Source organism: Abramis brama (genome assembly GCF_963993115.1).
Source record: "Abramis brama genome assembly, chromosome: 12".
In the NCBI taxonomy this organism is placed as follows: Eukaryota; Metazoa; Chordata; class Actinopteri; order Cypriniformes; family Leuciscidae; genus Abramis; species Abramis brama.
The window spans coordinates 6,238,908-6,256,240 of record NC_139974.1 but is presented as its reverse complement, the minus strand read 5'-3'; the positions used below and the strand labels follow the sequence as shown (position 1 = coordinate 6,256,240).

The window sequence follows — 17,333 nt, the reverse complement described above, 5'->3', positions numbered from 1 at the left end:
CTCAGCGTGTGCCACTTTTGTGGCTGTGGGCTGATGAGGTGCAGCTGTGACCGATCAGCCCGCGGTAAGGACGTGCAGGTGTTTCGTGTCTGTTGCCAGGGCGACGCTGATTCCTCTGAGGACGCTCGTCACACAATAGATTACACAGGTATTTTAACTTGGCAGCACTTTCAATTAATCACTGATAACCCCTTCATTTGCCTTCATCTCATGCCTGAATTTAAACAGTGCCATTTTACTGTTGCCTTTTTTAAGCCACAATGCTACAGGTGAAGGTTGTGTGGCAAAACTACAAAATATTTTCACTTCTGTTTTTTACAGTGTTGTGGCAAAAACAATAACTAACAAACAGCATCAAGGCATAAGAAACATTCAGAGTCAAATTGTATTAAAGAGAAGTTTTACTGTGTGTATTTTTGTTAGAAAACACATGATTGAATTGAAAGAAAACCCACACAATGTCTAAGGAAATAAGGAAAAAGTAAACTATTCATTTTTCCACAACAATTCCTCCTCTTTATCACTCTCTGATAAACGATTTGATTTTCATTAGCATTAGTTTTGATTATAACAACTTAAAAAACACACTTGTTTCTAATTCTATAAGAAAAAACTCATACATGATTATAATACTAAAAACACCACTCAACGTCAAAAACTCATAAATGGTTACAATAATTTCAAGTCTTTACATCACAGTTATACTCATGTCTGATTTTCGTATATCTGATCACTCTACTTGAACTCTGGAAAGAAGATTTTAAAAGTAAAAAGTTTGTAGCAAATAAATAAGTATTTTGTCTGAAACCGGGCTAAAAATTAATAAACATTGTTATCGCATTTTCCTGGTTGAGAACCAGATCCTCAGTCATCTCAGACATAGCTTGAAGCATAGTAGGAATAAAGGATATTATAATACCGAAAAACGTAAATGATTATAATTGCAACTTCCGTCACTTGTACCATCTGCATAATTTTGTTCACCCCTAGGATAGACTGTACCCATTAATAACAAAATGATCAGAATAGCACATACAATCATAACACTATATATTCAGCCTTTTTCAATTAATCACAATATTTTGTCAGGAAATGGTTTTACTTCTAAAGCTCTATTTAATTAAAAATCTATTTAATAAAATCTAACCAGAAAAGTTTTATAATTTGATCATTCGTTGTTCAAAATTATCCCTGACTTTTCCATTACATACCGCCTTTTTCTTCACATTAATTAATAGATCTTCTACCTGAAAACACATTTTTCTTTGTACAAACCAAATCATTAGATTTATATCAATACTAAGCCCTAGTTTGATCCAATCAAATAAAATCATAAAACTTTTCTTCAACCATTAATTGGTCAACATTTTCCTCCAGGTCTGTTGATCATCTCGTTGCCTCATGTATGTTCCGTTTTCACCAATATGACACTTTGCGTGCCGTAGAGAGGATTTTTCCTCGTAGGCAAGGGAGGTACGTTACCAGCACATCCCTTGATCCCTCACTGCCCTCCGTGTCGGCGCGTGGGGTTGCTGAGGTTGGTTGGTGTAGTCTAAGGTGAGAGGCGTGGACCCAGGTCTCACACTCTCCGATCATTTTCCAATCCTTACAAGATTTTCCCTTAGATCCCGACTGCACCTTCACTGGAATGAACCATTTCCTGCCTGCTGTCACCTGTGAATGCAGACCCTAGCTATTTTGTTAGTGACCGCTTGTCTAGCCGGTCGTCCCTGTGGATTCAACAGCCTGAAATCTATTGTCACCAGATAATTTTGCTTACTGAATAGCACTCAGGGTCCTTGTTCCCCTGAAAAACATTCAACCCATTTTGCTCATGTTAACAAAACAATACAGAATCAGTTCTGTTTGGTTCAATCCATCCTGACATCCTGCAAAATGAAAATTTTAAGTTAGGCACTGCATAGGGTTAGGCACTGTTTCTTCACTTTACTTATGTTAACAAGACAATATTTATACATTTGGAACAGAATCAGTTCTGTTTGATGCAATCCATCCTGACATCCTGCAAAATGAAAATTTTAAGTTAGGCGCTGCGCAAGGTTAGGTACTGTTTCTTTCTACCACAATAATAGCCCAGGCCAGGATGTTAAGCCAACTTCATCCATAGCCATTATTTTATTGGGCACATTCTGCCCTGATTTTGTCGGCTGTCATGCTGTGGCCTTTGCTGCTGCGTCTGCCCTGGTGTTTCCTGTTGAAACAATCTTTGATATTTACATACTTACAGACAGATCCCACTTGTGCAATGGCTTTAAGCAAATGGCTTTTAGCAAATCCCTAACCCATCCCCCTTTTGATGCACAATTCAACTTGTGCATCTCATCAATGTGCGTATAAATAACACGATTTTACACTTTCAAATTGCGTGCAATGCATACGCCAAAATCCAATTTTGCGTGCATATGATACGCAAATCCTTCCCATTAACTTCGGTGGAGAGCAGATGCGTCTAAATACCACGCATCACCTTCAACTGCAATGACGTCACCAGCGAGGCTCAGTTCGCCCAGTTCGCCTGCACCTGATGCGCGTACCGTAACCGTTACACCTTCTGTTACACCTTCAAACAGGTAAGTAAGGGCAGCAATCCTTTTTTTTGTAATGAGATCACAGTGTTAACTGTATTATTTGTTGATTTTATCTGAATCAATGTTGATTTTTGGTCAGCTTAAATTTCTCCACTGGTTGCCTAGACAATCCTAACATTGGCTGCCAACCGCCAATCAGATCGAAGCCTGGCATAACAGTCAACAGAATTCAAGCGCGGCTAACAGATTTCTAGCGCGAAACAGACAGACAGACGAAGCATTCAGGCAACGATAGAGTGATTTTTAGAGGTAAGTTAATCTTAAATCTCTAATCTTTCATTTCTCATTTTTATCTATATTTCTTACACCTTATTTGCTTTTCCTGGGTGAGTCGGAATGAACTGCTATGTTAAATGTATTAATAACATGAACACAAACCATTTGATTCAATGTTAAATAAGTGATTTAATTATGGTTGAAATAATATTGATTTTATGACCATATTGATTGATTTTTCATCGTTGAAATAACATTATTTCAGGGTGCAAACCTGATGAAAAATCAATGTTAAATTTCAACATTGATTCAATGATCTTTTGGTTAATGCATTAACATTGATTCAGTGTAGATTCAATGTTGGTCTGCTATCTGGGTTTTGAACCTCTTCGACATTTCTTCTTTGTAGTCTCCGTGGAGGGTTTTCATCCGCTACCAGTTTTTATCAGATTTTTTTTTTTTTTTTTTTAAAGGATTGCCTAAGAGTCAGTTATATATAGATTGAGGAGGATTTGTTATTCTGATTCCGACTTTACTGAGAAATCGAATATTATGAAAAATACATTTTTGAATAGAGGTTACCCTTCAGATTGGGTTGATGAAGCTTTTAAAGTCCAACTGAAATCAAAATTGACCCTATTTACTTTGTTAGCGCATATTACTAGTCTTGTGGTGAACAATTAATCCGTGCAAGTTAAAACACAGAAAAAAATTGTTTGCCGTCGTAATCTTTAATCAAAGTCTGAAAAGTTACTTCCGGTCTGGAATGGCGTTCCTTCTCTGAGGTTTGACGGCTTGGTTTGGGAAACGCTTAACCTCTCCCCTCAAATCGTTAGTCTGTAATGAGCGAGAGATGGAGAGGAGGAGCGCTAGAGTAAAACCCTGCCCTCTGTTCAATATTCCGTTTCACTGGGAAATACGTCACAGCACTGGAGAAAAGTCGTTTGCAACTTCCGGTTCACGCGGACTTTAATACAGCTTTTAAAAAGATCTTTTCGGCATCCTCCTTTGATTGTATAAACGCGCTAGGAATTTGAAAGATAGCTTGGTACATGCTCGTTTTCAGAGCGTTAGTCCTCGTGCATCTCAGAGTTTACTTAGTCCTATACAGAAGGGCAATTATCGTTGTGGGAATTGTGCTCAGTGTAATAATACATTTAAAACATAATTTTTTTTTGTCATCCTAGAACTGGTAAAAAAATATAACATCAAATCTGTGATTACTTGTGTTTCTACTCATGTTGTGTATTTGATCCGTTGTCCTTGTGGTTTAGGATATGCGGGAAAAACGTCACGTCAATTGAAACAAAGAATTAGTGGACATAAGAGTTCTATCAGAAGAAAATATATGAATTATCCAGTTGCGGCACATTTTTTAACTTTGAATCACAATGTTACCTCTTTACGCTTTTGTGGGATTGAAAAAGTAAGTTTGCCACCTAGAGGGGGTGACATTGAATTGCTCCTACAGAGACGCGAACTTTTTGGATTTACACCCTTCAAACTTTATCACCTAGGGGTATGAATGATCAAGCATTATTTAATGTAATGTTATAGTGATATTTTGTAACTGTTTTGAATGACGTGTTTGTTCTACTATGTATTCGCAGTGAGTTTAGTGGCTATGGAGCCTTGCTGATTGTTGTACTGTTTAGAATTACAATTTGATAGGTACTATTTGATGACGTGTTGATTATGTGTGCTCGATCTTGTTAACCTACAAGGGGATCTTTGTTGATTGTTGTAACTATTACATTTTGTAACTGTTCATGATGTGGTGTTAATTATGTACTCTCAATGAGCTTAATTGTTTACAGATGGAGCTCTGTTGATTGGTCATGCACTCAAAAAAATGCTGGGTTGTTGAAGGGGGTCATTCACAAATAAACCGCTGGTTGGGTTATTTTGACCCAGCAACTGGTTATTTTTTTCATTCTTTGCGGAACTTTCTGGATTCTTCACTTCTGACTCGAGGAGCACGCCACTCGGAGCAGGCAGTGTTTTATGGTAAGTTAATATGAATGTTTACTTATATTTTTAATACGTTGTGGTGGTAGCAGCAAGCTAATTTCACTGTTCAACATATTCTTTGATATGGAAGTGTCAGGGGGTAACGTATTTATTCTGTGAAACATTAATTAGCCACAGCTAGCCTGTTAGAATTTTTGACAAAATGCCGCATCCCTTATTTGAAATTAAACCAGCTATATATGCAGCCTTTTTGAAATATGCAGTTTAAATTCAAAATTCATCATGTAATTATCGTAGGCCTATTCATTGTGGACGTTGCGTAGCCTATTTAAAAGTGAGAAAAGCGTTTTGTATGAAATCCATAACCACAGTAAGTTATCCCTCACAGGGCTCGCATGTAAAATCAGCGGGAAATGAGTCTCTAATGTACGTTAGGCTAGCTACTAGTGAGTTGTGAGTGAAAAGTCTGCTGGCGTAGTTTTAGAAATACTCCTCAGAAGAAGTGACTGAGGTAGGCTAAGTTTAAAGAGCTTTATATAGCCTAATTTTTTTTTAGTAAATGTATGACTTGAAATCTTTTATAAACATCGACTGAGGAAAGAAGAAATAAATGGACAGACGCCAGTTTTGAGAAGAAAAGTATACCCGTTTAGTTGAACGAATGATCGTCAATATTTAAAACTTAAACAAGTAATAAAAACTCGGTGAGTGTTTTAGCGCAATTTTCTCACCTCATGGGATCACAACACTAAGAGATAGTAAATCTTTTCCTGGATTTTTTTTTTTGTGCGTTCCCGAGATTAGACCTTCCTTAACATAATGCCGAAAACCCGAAGTCTCTAGGTGGTCTGGTTGAGGAGTAGATAGAAGTGCAAGATTGGTGCGCACAGACGCACAGAACAGAAATCATGAGTTATCAAGCGCAATTTTGTCCGGTGGAAAATTGCGCTAAAAATGTAAACTTACATGATAGCCTACCCTACCACCATGCATGTCATCTTTCATTTAATTGTGTGTAACATCTAAACGGCGATCATCAACGCTGCCAGTCAGGAGATTAACAAGCGTCTTTGTGGGTTTGTGAGTTTTAACCATAGACTGTAAAAAAATGGTTTTAATGTTAAAGACACTATCAACATTACAGTAATATTTTACTTTTAATAAAGTAATGTTTTATTTTAATGCCTTAATGTTGATAATATTATATTATATTATATTACTCTTTTATTATTACTATAATTCAGTTTGCAAATACTGAATACACATTATTGCAATATACCGGCGGAAATCTCCGATGAGGAAGCGGGGAAGGAGAGGCGGAGTGAAGCAGAGGCTGAAAAGGCTCACCGGCACACAGAAGAGTCCGCCGCTACCTTCCATTATACTCGCCAATGTTCGCTCCCTACGTAACAAACTGGATGAGCTACAGGCAAACATATTATGCCAGTGGGCATATAAGGAGGCTAGTCTGGTCTGCCTCACGGAAACCTGGCTGGATAAAACGATCGTGGACTCTGAGCTCTCTCTGGACGGATTCGGCTCTCCACTCAGACTGGACCGGGACACTGTGAGTAGCATGAAAAAACACGGGGGTGGGTTGTGCGTGTATTTTAATAAAGACTGGAGCAGAACTGCTGATGTTAAAGACTCCTGCTGTACACCTGATCTAGAGCTGCTTGCTGTGTCATTCAGACCCAAATATCTCCCCCGGGAGTTTGGTCAGCTGGCTGTAGTACTTGTTTACATTCCCCCCTCTGGCAACGTCACACGCGCGGCAGAGGCCATAGCGGCGCGTGTCCATCAGATTGAATGTACATCCCCAGATTCCCCCGTTCTCATTTTAGGGGATTTTAATGGCTGCAGGCTAAACAAGACACTTCAAAACTACCAACAATATGTGACATGCGCTACTAGAGGTGATAAAACAATTGACCTCTGTTATGGGAATGTAAAGAATGCATACAAAGCATACAAAAAAACACCTCTTAGCACTGGTATATTATGCTGTGTTTGTGGAACTGTACACGCATTGATGCTCAATACGAATGAAGTTCCTAACGGATAAATAAAGTTCTTTGAATTGAATTGAATTGAATTGAATTGAATTGCAATAATTTTAATTGCATATTCAATAATAAATTGATACTTCCACAAAAAAAAGCTTTACTTGTATGTCAGTTTTATTGCAACACTCTAAGTGATTGTCCGGGAAGCAGACACACTCTGTCAGTTTAAATCTAGACTAAAACACATCTATTTTACCTGGCATTCATATAGAACATTATACATTTCTATTATTCAAATCAGTTAAATGATTATTAGGCTGCATAGGTCAGCCGGAACTGGGGACACTTTCCTATAACACCTGATATGCCAACGCATTCTCATCCTAGGGCGTCATTATACTGACGCTTTTGACATTTCGTCTACACTCAATGCACATGGCACCTTTTAGCATCAATATGAGACGCACAGAGCTTTGTTTGGTTATGGGTAGGTTTAGGTCTGTGGTAGGATTAGGGTTAGACCGCTAGGAGGCGCCTTCTGGTCCATATCTATCTGCGTCTCATATTGATGCTAAAGGGTGCCATGTGCGTTGGATGTAGACGAAATGTCAAAAGCGTCAGTATATGACGCCTTGGGATGAGAACGGGCTGGATATACTCATTATTTAATAAGAAGAATAGCATCTATGCTAATGTTTGTCTTTCTGTTCATTCTAAAGTTTACTGAAGTCAGCCGGATCCGGGCCGTATCCAGATCAGAAGGTGGACCTACGCCTGGACCCATCCATGACGCCTCCCTGAAGTGCCAGCCTCATCAGCCCTTTGAAGGCCTCATCGACACAGCTGATCCTCAACAAACTCGTCTCCATACCGGTGTGATGACTCCGACTTCCAACCAGATGGAACTGGATAAATATTCTGAATGTTCTTATTCAGTCTGACCTCTGACCTGTAACGCTGCCTGAATCATAATTATTCACTGTTCGCTCGATGGCCAGAGGAGAACTGAACAACTGAGCCTTATTCCCAAGGTTTTTCTTTCTCCATTCTGTCACCTGATGGAGTTTTGGTTCCTTGCCACTGTTGCCATGGCTTTTGGCTTGCTTAGTTGGGGACATTTAATATTCAAAAATATTATTGATATCAAAGCAATTGTTTCCCCTGAAACTTTCTGATCATCATCATTTTCTCACCCTGGTGTAGTTCTTTCTTTTTCGGACCACAAAAGAAGAAATAGAAAAAATTACCAGCTCACACTACCTTATTTTTTAGAGGCTATCACATGTAGTCAAACAGGCTTATAACTTCATACTACCAGTCTGTATTAACATGGATAATATTTTATGTAACTTCCTTATTCTGAAAAAACTCAGCTTGTAAGCTCACGCTCGATCGGCCCAAAGTCCGGCATCCGACCAGCGCGGAAGGTCTACGTGTTACTGTCTTTTCTCGAGGCAAAGTATTTTTTGATTAAATGCAATATATTTGAATATGTATTCTCTCGTTTTTTCATCTGACTCCATAAATGACTCCTCCATTTGTCTAGGGACCACCTTCCTTTGTGTGCCAGGTATCCCTAAACTCTTAAAAACCTTATCTTTTGTTTTACTTATTTGGAAATTAGACATTTGTACCAGTCGCACTGAGACATTTCAAATGATACTAAATATGTATAATCATTCACATTAAACTCATTAAACATATATTCTTGGGTGAGTTTTGGTGATCTTCGCATGGGGGAGAAGGAGAGGGGGATGAGGGAAAGACATGTAGATTAGGATGACTCTGAGGTGAGACTGTCGTCTCGATAGTGCACAAGGGGGAGTTCAAATGTTAATTTCCAGAGAGGTCCTTTGTCATAAACTCAGAAATAGAAAGCTTGAAATGTCTACTTTTAAACCAAATAATTTAAAAAGAAACGAAACAGACAACCCTCTTATGGAATCCGTAGCCTAAGGCTGTGTCCAAATTCAGGGTCTACATCCTTCGGAGTACTCATTTGAAGGATGTTACGTCACAGCGCCGCGACGAAGGCTGTCCAAATTCGTAGGATCCTTCAAATGCGGCCCACAAATACGTCCTCCTTTTCCCCGAATTGGAAGGATGGGTGTGGTGGATCCTTTCCCGTCCTACCTATCCCATAATTCTTTTCGGCAGAGCGTAATGGCGGACGAAGCGAGTGGTAGCCATGGTAGCAGAGTGGGAGAGGAGTATGCTTTTCGATGTAAGTTTTTTTAAAACTGTCTTTTCAAAAAAATATATTTATAAATTTATATATATTTATAAATATATTTTTTCAGTGGTTGTCTAGTCAGGCATTTTGTTTTAGCGTTAAGCATTTTTTTTTACATTTGTACGTTTATGTAAAAAAAAAAACATTACTTTCGTAAACTAGCTTCTTCCTTACTGCCTGTGTGAATATCCCCTTATAGTAATTATTACACACAGCTAATTTGTTAGTGATTGAAGCTGTTTTTAACGCTTCTAGGGACGAAAGAGCAGACAGAAGTGTTTATAAAGCTCCGGTTGCTAGGCGACAGGATATGAGCAACGGGTAAGGGAGGGAACTGAAAGAAGGCTAGGCTGTCCAAATTCACAAACACCGATTTCCAGGTTTTGCGGTCGTCGGAGGATCCCTCCTCCTTCAACCGGGTAGGAAGGATCCTAAGGAGGATGCAGACCCTGAATTTGGACACAGCGTAAGTGTGCATTTCTCTCTATAGGCACGTTCACAATAGCCTACTAAGAAGGTGGCTCAGCGTCGTCAGCATCTTTGCAGCCGAAATTGACACAGAAAACACTAGTTTATTAATAAACAATTAAAATGTCTCCTGCTATATTTGACACATTCATAATGAATACTTTTGCCGGTTCTTTGTGGCAAGCTTTATGTGCCCGCTAACTAATCGAATATCGTGACTCATCCCTATTTTGTACCATGCAGGCCATTTATGGTTGTTCATATTGTTTAATAAAGTTCTTGGTAAAAAAGAAAAGAAAAGAAGCTACAGCTGTGTCTAATATTATTGTATACAGCACGCAAGGTTTATGTGCATGCTCTAGTCTTCTTCTCCATTTTTAGTGCATTTCTGTGGCAGAATTACAGCGGCACATACTGGTCTGGGTTGTATACTACATCGTTTTGAGTTTCAGTGGTTTCGTGTGTACGCAGATATTTCTTGAGATTAATTTAATTCATTCATGAATCTCTTTGTAATATCTCTGTGAATGGCTGGATAGTTTGTCGTGGAAAGCTGTATTTATTCAGCTTTAATAAAGTAAACTGGACAAGCAGTCGAAATGTCTGTTTTTCAAAAGGAGCCGATCTGGTGACCATAACCAGCCAATCAGATCAGGCAAGTCAGATCAATTACGATTTAATTTATTATTAAAGGTCCCATTCCATGGATTATTTTATTATTTTAGAATGTTTCCTGGGGTGCCCTTATAATGTTAGTATGTTTTTTAGATCAAAAATTGTTATCATTTAGAAATAAAAGGCATATTTCCAAGCCTGATTTCATCCCCTGATTTGAACGCTCTGTTTGAAGGGGCGTGTCTGCTGAGAGACTTTTGAGTAAATGCCCTCTGCTGTGATTGGCTGACATGCTTGCATATGAAATATCTGGCATTACATGTGGAACTATCTGGAAAACTTTTACTATTACAGCTATTATACGTTTTTACTATTACAGCTATCGGGATTAACGAATCGTGAGAAGTTTAAGTATTTAGATCTATTCCCATCACATAAAAGGTTGCAGTGATGAGCATTGATCAGATGACAGTCTGTTGATCGCGTGAAAGATCTTATCATTGCAACACAGTTTCTGCACTCTCACTAATGATTTCACCAATGCAAACATGAGGTATATAAATACAGTAAGAGCTTCGTTGTGCAGTGTAACAGTGTCATTGATTTCATAACGAGTTTTGGCAAGTGTCCAGATAAACTCGCGCTGTGTGATTGACAGCTTGGGCAATTGGAAAGGGATTGTTCTTTGATCGCTTTCTGTATATTAATCACAGTTTAAGTAAGATTATTTTCATCCTACTAAGAGAAACGATGTGAAGTTGATCGCTACTTCCATAGTAAATCACTACTTACCGCTTGCTGGAATATAGTTGAAATTGCCCCCTTCGTCAGTATGAAACGCTGAGAGAAGCCTGCTTGATATTATCCCAGGTTAGAAAAACAGTCCGTGGTGAAATGGACAGAGCAAACTAACAACTTTGAATTAAACTTTTGCGGTATCCGATTATAGATAAACATCAACCACACCTGTTGACATTTCACCATCAATACGCCTGTATTCCTGTGGGCGGAGGTTAGTCAAAACACGGTTGTAGTGACGTCATTAAAGAAGGAAGTAGAGGGATGTAGTCCAAACTGGGCGTTCGATGTAGGCGACTTCTGTTAAATAAAATATCTCGCTTGGCATTGAACTTTGAGCTTTATAATTTTACAGATATTATTTATACTCTAACAACAACATTACACACTAACTAAAGTTTGAAACATGGGATCACGAAGAACGGGACCTTTAAAGTTATTTATAAAAATAGCCAAGCGATGTTAAAAATTACCCAACATTTTTTTTTAACCCAACATAGTGGCCCATATAATATGTGTAATCCAGCAGTTGGGTTAAAAAAAAAACAACCCAACGTTTTTTACACATATCCTTATATAGGACTACCTCATTTTAGTTCCTAGATTTGTTATTTGGATAACTTAATAATACCTGTCTGTATTAAAGAGAGTGACATTCTTCATGTGTCTTTAACAAACTCGAGCAACACTCAGTCTAAGTGGACACGTTTTTTAACATTTATTTCATTTACAAATGAAAACTTGCATAACAAAAATAATGTATAAAAAAATTGTTCTTTGTTACATTTAACTTTCATTTAAAAAAAAAAAAACAATTCACAGAGATTTCTTTTTTGTTTCATTAACAAATTATAACTTGCATAACAAAAATAAATAATGTAGAACGACTTTGTTTCATTTACAAATTTTAATTTACAAAACCAAAATTATATTTCTCTACCAATCTCTCAAGAAGAGAAAACAGTCAGTCTATTCTCTCCCTGTTCTCCTCTCAACAAATACTTTATATTATATACAAATAATGCATTGTGTTTCCATCTGGAGCAATAGTGTATGTTTGAACCTTTTGTAATACTTGTAATACTTGCGTATGAGTCCTTCAATTGTCCTGTGAAAAGATGGATCTCAAAATCCACACAGTCAGTCACTGCTGGAAAGGGTTCATATATGCAAAAGATGGTGGAAATTCAAAGAATTTGGAAAAGGATTTCTGAAGAAATGCTCAGGACAATCTCATTGACAACCATCATAAAACATCACAACCATTGTGGATTATCCAGGTAACAACACAGTATTAAGAATCAATAAATAAACTTCTGAACGGGGTAATTTTTATAAATTAAGCCATTTTTTGCCTTTTGGACTATATGTAAACATCTTTTATTTAAAATATCCCTCAATAATGAAGTTGCTCTGAATAAATGGGCTAAAGTTGTTCTGATAGTTCAGTGTCTGTCTTGTCTTTGCTCTCAGAGGCGTCTGTACCCTGGTGGTGCTTCTAACACATGATGCACGTCACTATTTTACTTCTAAATTCTTCTTTCATTCCTAAATGTGAGTTTTTGATATCTGTTTATTTGTGTTGCATCTGTTGCTTTTTTAAATTCAGATTTCAGTGTGTCTGTGTCTGATAAGGACCACAATGCCACAGGTGAGGTAAATACAGCAACCAGAAAATTTCACTTCTGATATGTGTAGAGAATGAAAATAGCATAAAAGTCAAGGCTGCACCTGTATCTGATCTTCACTGTGCTGCTTTGTTTTGGATGCACATTACAAAAGACCAGTTTGATGCACTTCACAGCCAGCATGGTTTCCCACTACTTTCCCTAAAAACAACAAATTATGTTTTTATACGCTGACAGTTAAAAAAAATTTTTTTAAGTGAATAATACGTCAAAATTCTTACATAAAACATCCATTAAACCTTTAAAGGTTATTTATAGTGGGAGGTTATTAAGATTATTAACTCTTTCCTCGACATTGATGGAAATTTCCAGCTTTCTGTGTTTGCACTGTTATATGGTTAGGATGCTATGACACATTTTCTGAAAGAGTTCTGAATCTCCGGATAAAAAGACAAGTGAAGATGATGCAGAAACAAGTGATAGCATGTAATCAAATGCATATGTATTGATCAACAACAATAAACAGCATATAAATCAAAACTGCCTAATGTTACTGAATGTGTCATGATTCTGCCTTCTTGTCTCTGATTTTCCCTGGTCTTGAGGCAGGATCATGACAGGCCCATGTTTTATGTGCAAGCACATGGCCATTTGTTTTGGCCATGTGCTTGTGTTGTCTCATCACCCAGCCCCGCCCCCCTTGTTATCCTCGTTTTGTCATTATTGCTTCACCTTTGTCACCTGTTGTGTATCTTTAGTTCCCTATTTAATCCCCTCTTGTCTGCTGTCTTGTGTCGGTTCATTGTGATTCCTACCTGAGTGTTTCATGTTATCTACTATCATTCATTACACTGTAAAAAGTGAATAGTTGGATCAACTTAAAAAAATTACTTCAATTGGTAACACCTAAATAAATTAAGTTTTCTCAACTTAAATTATCGTGAAAAACGTGATAATTTAAGTTGAGAAAACTTAATTTATTTAGGTGTTACCAATTGAAGTAATTTTTTTAAGTTGATCCAACTATTCACTTTTTACAGTGTATGAGACTTTGTTCACTGTGAGTACCCTGTCAAGAGAGAGTTCTGTTTCTGTATTAGCTGTTTATTTGTAGTCTAGTTTTGTCAAGTCTAGTGATGGCAAAATCGAGGCCTCGTGAACCAATGAAACAGTTGAACCAAATGTGCCATATTGTTTCGAGGCTTCGAATCAATCCGACACCCGTCTCAACGGTGACACCTAGTGGTCACTTGCAGGTGTTGATCTGAAACAACCTTGACGAGCCATTAAAAAAATGTGTTGTTTTTTTATTATTATAATGTTCTAATATGTGAAGCTTGTAACCTATAGGCTCCTCACTGTGCATAATGTTATTTTGGTCATGAAAAATGAATATTAATAAAAGAAATCAAGCCACAATGTCTCACTTTTTTAGAGATTTTTATTCAAAAATATTAATTTATCTGCTGTGGAAGGACTTAGCCTACTTCTTTTTTTACAGATAATTTCTCCAGCCTTTGAAAAAATCCTCTCACAAAAACCCACGAGGTCAAAATGCGTTTATTTCACTTTTATACAGATGTGCGATTGTGTGGTCTGTTCCCGACCGTTCCAATCAAACGCTGATTCGGCGGACCACACCTGATGAAACACTTATGCTGAGTCCCAATTCGCATACTATCCATCCTAAATAGTATGCGAAACTAGAATTAGTACGTCCCAAATCGTAGCATGTTGAAATGAGTGTTCCAAAGATACCCGGATGGTCTACTATTTCCGGTTAGAATTCGAAGTGCAGATCAATGCACACTCTTACAGCTAATATTGCCCACAACAACCCATTGCGTGCGGGAGGGAAGAGCTTTGCGGTGATTGTGGTGATGTAAACCTGGCAGTCGGATGCAGCAGCGGAGATGCGCCCTCAGTTTTTAAGTGTAAGAATTCAAATGTTTAACCCTAATAAAAGTTATATTTTATTGTCTCGTAATATTAATGGGTTTATGTTGTGCCAAAAAAGTACCGTGTTTATCTTGTAGGGTCCGATGAAGATACTGAGCGCCTCATTGCAGGCTACAAAACAATAAATAAAAAGGCTCTACAGTGTCATTCAAGTGTCTTTTTTATGTTTTTATTTTTGATGTTTTTGTCTGACTTATTTGTAGTAATACTGTGGCTGTACAAATGTTAACTTTATCAGTCCAACCAAATAAGAAACATGGTTACACACATACACTTTTACTATAGTAAAAGCATGGTTCATTTTCATCGGGGTATTTTTAAGTATTATACATAAGTATAAGATTAAGTATAAAATACGTTAAACAATAGTTACACTTTAAACTTTAAATATTTTAACTCAGAAAATAGCTTTCGTTACACATTTGCACATGAACGTCAGAACCAGCCGCCTCACAAACGACCTGCGTCTGGTTGATCTATGACGACGACGCCCTGCTTCACTCCTCAATTTGGTAAAACACATTGTAAATGTATTGTGGAAAAAAAGATGGGAATAGTAAATAAAATGATATTGGACATATAAGAATGAATGAAATGTAAAATGTTTTGTTAACAGTCGAGGTGTGCGTAACTAGGCAACCACGTTCAAGTTCACGTTGCATGACGTCATCGAAGTATGTCCCAGAACGTGCATACTCTTTTGCTACACACTCAAAAGTATGTACTTTTTCCTCACAAAAAAAGTACATACTTTTAGGTCGTAGTATAAGTAGGCGAATTGGGACTCAGCGTTAGTGAAACACTTCGAGGCTTCGTTTGGTCATAGTCATGTGACATGGGTGTTTCGAATCACGCTTCGGATCAGTGTTTCGACACATCTGCGCTTCGGGATCTCGCAAAGCTTCGGAACGACTGTTTCGCGCTCAGCCATCCTTAGTCAAGTCATAGTTTAGTTTAGTCACTCGTAGTCCTGTCTTGTCTTGTTTTGCCCCCTCGTGGGCTTTGTTTTTCCTGTTATTTGTATAAAATAAACCTTGTGTGTCCTGCAATCTGTCTGCGATTGGGTTCTACCTTCATCCACATAACAGAATGAAATGTTGAACCAGGATGAGCTGTCGGACTGTGAAGCTTTGATGGACTCCAAAAACATGTTTTTCTCAGCCTTTTGCTCAAAATGTTGTTGTTTTTTTAAATGAAACTTAATAAAATAAAATAAAATAAAATAAAATAAAAATCCATGAAGCTGGAATAAAACGTTTTGGGGTTTTGTTTGTTCTGTTTTTTGTTTTTTGAGGGTCTGTTTCTTGTGATATATTGCATGTTCAGATATTCATACAACAAAATATTCTGGGGCCATGGAATGATCAAAAATGCTGGCGGTGCCTGGCAACTTTCTTTTTTTTTAACATTGGTGAGAAAAGAGTTAAATGTTTTTCAAACTAAGAAAAAAGTTGAATCACTGAAGGTTCTTTGGAGAAGAAAAAAAATGTTTATTCTATGACATCACTGTCAAAACCCTCTTTTGGAAAATTTAATTTTAATAATGCATATATTTATACTACATGTAGTGCATCCTTATTACATTTGATTTCATATTCTACAGTTAAATATTGTTTATACTGAGACAGACTACACATAAATATTTTCTATAGGGCTGCATTAAGACTTCTTTGCAACCATTGATGACATTTTAGCAATCAAAATGTTGCTAAACAAAATATGCTAAACATTACAGTAAATATTCGACATGAAAATTGAAACAATTTTTACTTCCATAACGCAGAATATTTCTGAGTGAAACTGAAAGAAAGGCAAGAAGTTTCGCATCTGCAAATGATTATATGTTTAGAAAACACTTTTATCCAAAGTTACTTACAAATGAGTTTATTATAAGAACATTTTATTATAAGAATGAGAACAATATTTGCAGTACATAATTCCAAGTTTAAAGTATACGATTTTAAGATAAAGCAGAAGTTAAATGCAGAGAAGAGAATTATAGGAAGTTCATGTGATTATGGTTTAGTTTTCTCTTAGAAGAAGTGTGACTATTTCTTGAGAGCTGTTTTTACGTTGGCCTTAAATATATAATTCTCTGCTCTGAACCACATGTGTCTTACATCTGATCTCACTGTTAAGACTGTTTACTCCATCAGTATTTTCTTTCCTCTAAAGTTAAAGTGACACACTGGATTGGTCTTAATGATTTGGACACTGAGGGACACTGGGTCTGGGTGAACAACCAGCCACTAAATGATTCAGCAGAGTAAGAGCTTCATTCATGTTTAAAATACAACCTTTGCTTGGAAAAACAACCAATACTAGTTGTAGTTTGTTTTTTTTGGATCTGCAGATTCTGGATAAAGCAAGAGAATGTCAGAGAGCCTGATACTAAAATTTAGAGATGTGGTATGAATAAAGCAAGCACTAATGTTTTAAACTGCAAGCTGGCACATTCTCATATATCCAGTTCAGAATCACTGAATCAAAGATATGATTTGTTTACTTTTTATGTTATCTTCAGTGAGAATTTGTTGTAATATGTGTGCACTTCGGTATTATTAAATATTTTCTAAAATCTATTTTTAAAAAGTATTTTAAAATTATTTTTGAAGGCTAAAATAACATTCACACATTAAGTCAGTTTTCAAAGATAAAAATAAAAACCTTAAATGTTACTCCAGGAACCTTGGAAATAAGTTAGTATGATAGTCTCAGCAAAAAAAAAAGAAATGTCCCCTCACTTTCAAATGCTTTTTTTCCCCATCAAATTTCTATTTCTATTTCATTTCAAAATAATGAGTCTCTGAACAAGCGAGAGGGGTCATGC

At 37.0% G+C, this 17,333-nt stretch overlaps 1 protein-coding gene across 1 annotated transcript; it reads left to right on the top strand.

Annotated features, from left to right (window-relative positions):
- The first annotated feature begins 5,973 nt into the window (after window positions 1-5,973).
- On the top strand, window positions 5,974-8,389 carry LOC311093115 (uncharacterized protein). The gene is made up of 2 exons (XM_084130257.1): window positions 5,974-6,363; window positions 7,522-8,389. Exons 1-2 carry the CDS (start codon window positions 6,091-6,093, stop codon window positions 7,741-7,743), a joined length of 495 nt encoding a protein of 164 aa, XP_083986383.1. The 5' UTR covers window positions 5,974-6,090; the 3' UTR covers window positions 7,744-8,389.
- The last annotated feature ends 8,944 nt before the right edge of the window (window positions 8,390-17,333 follow it).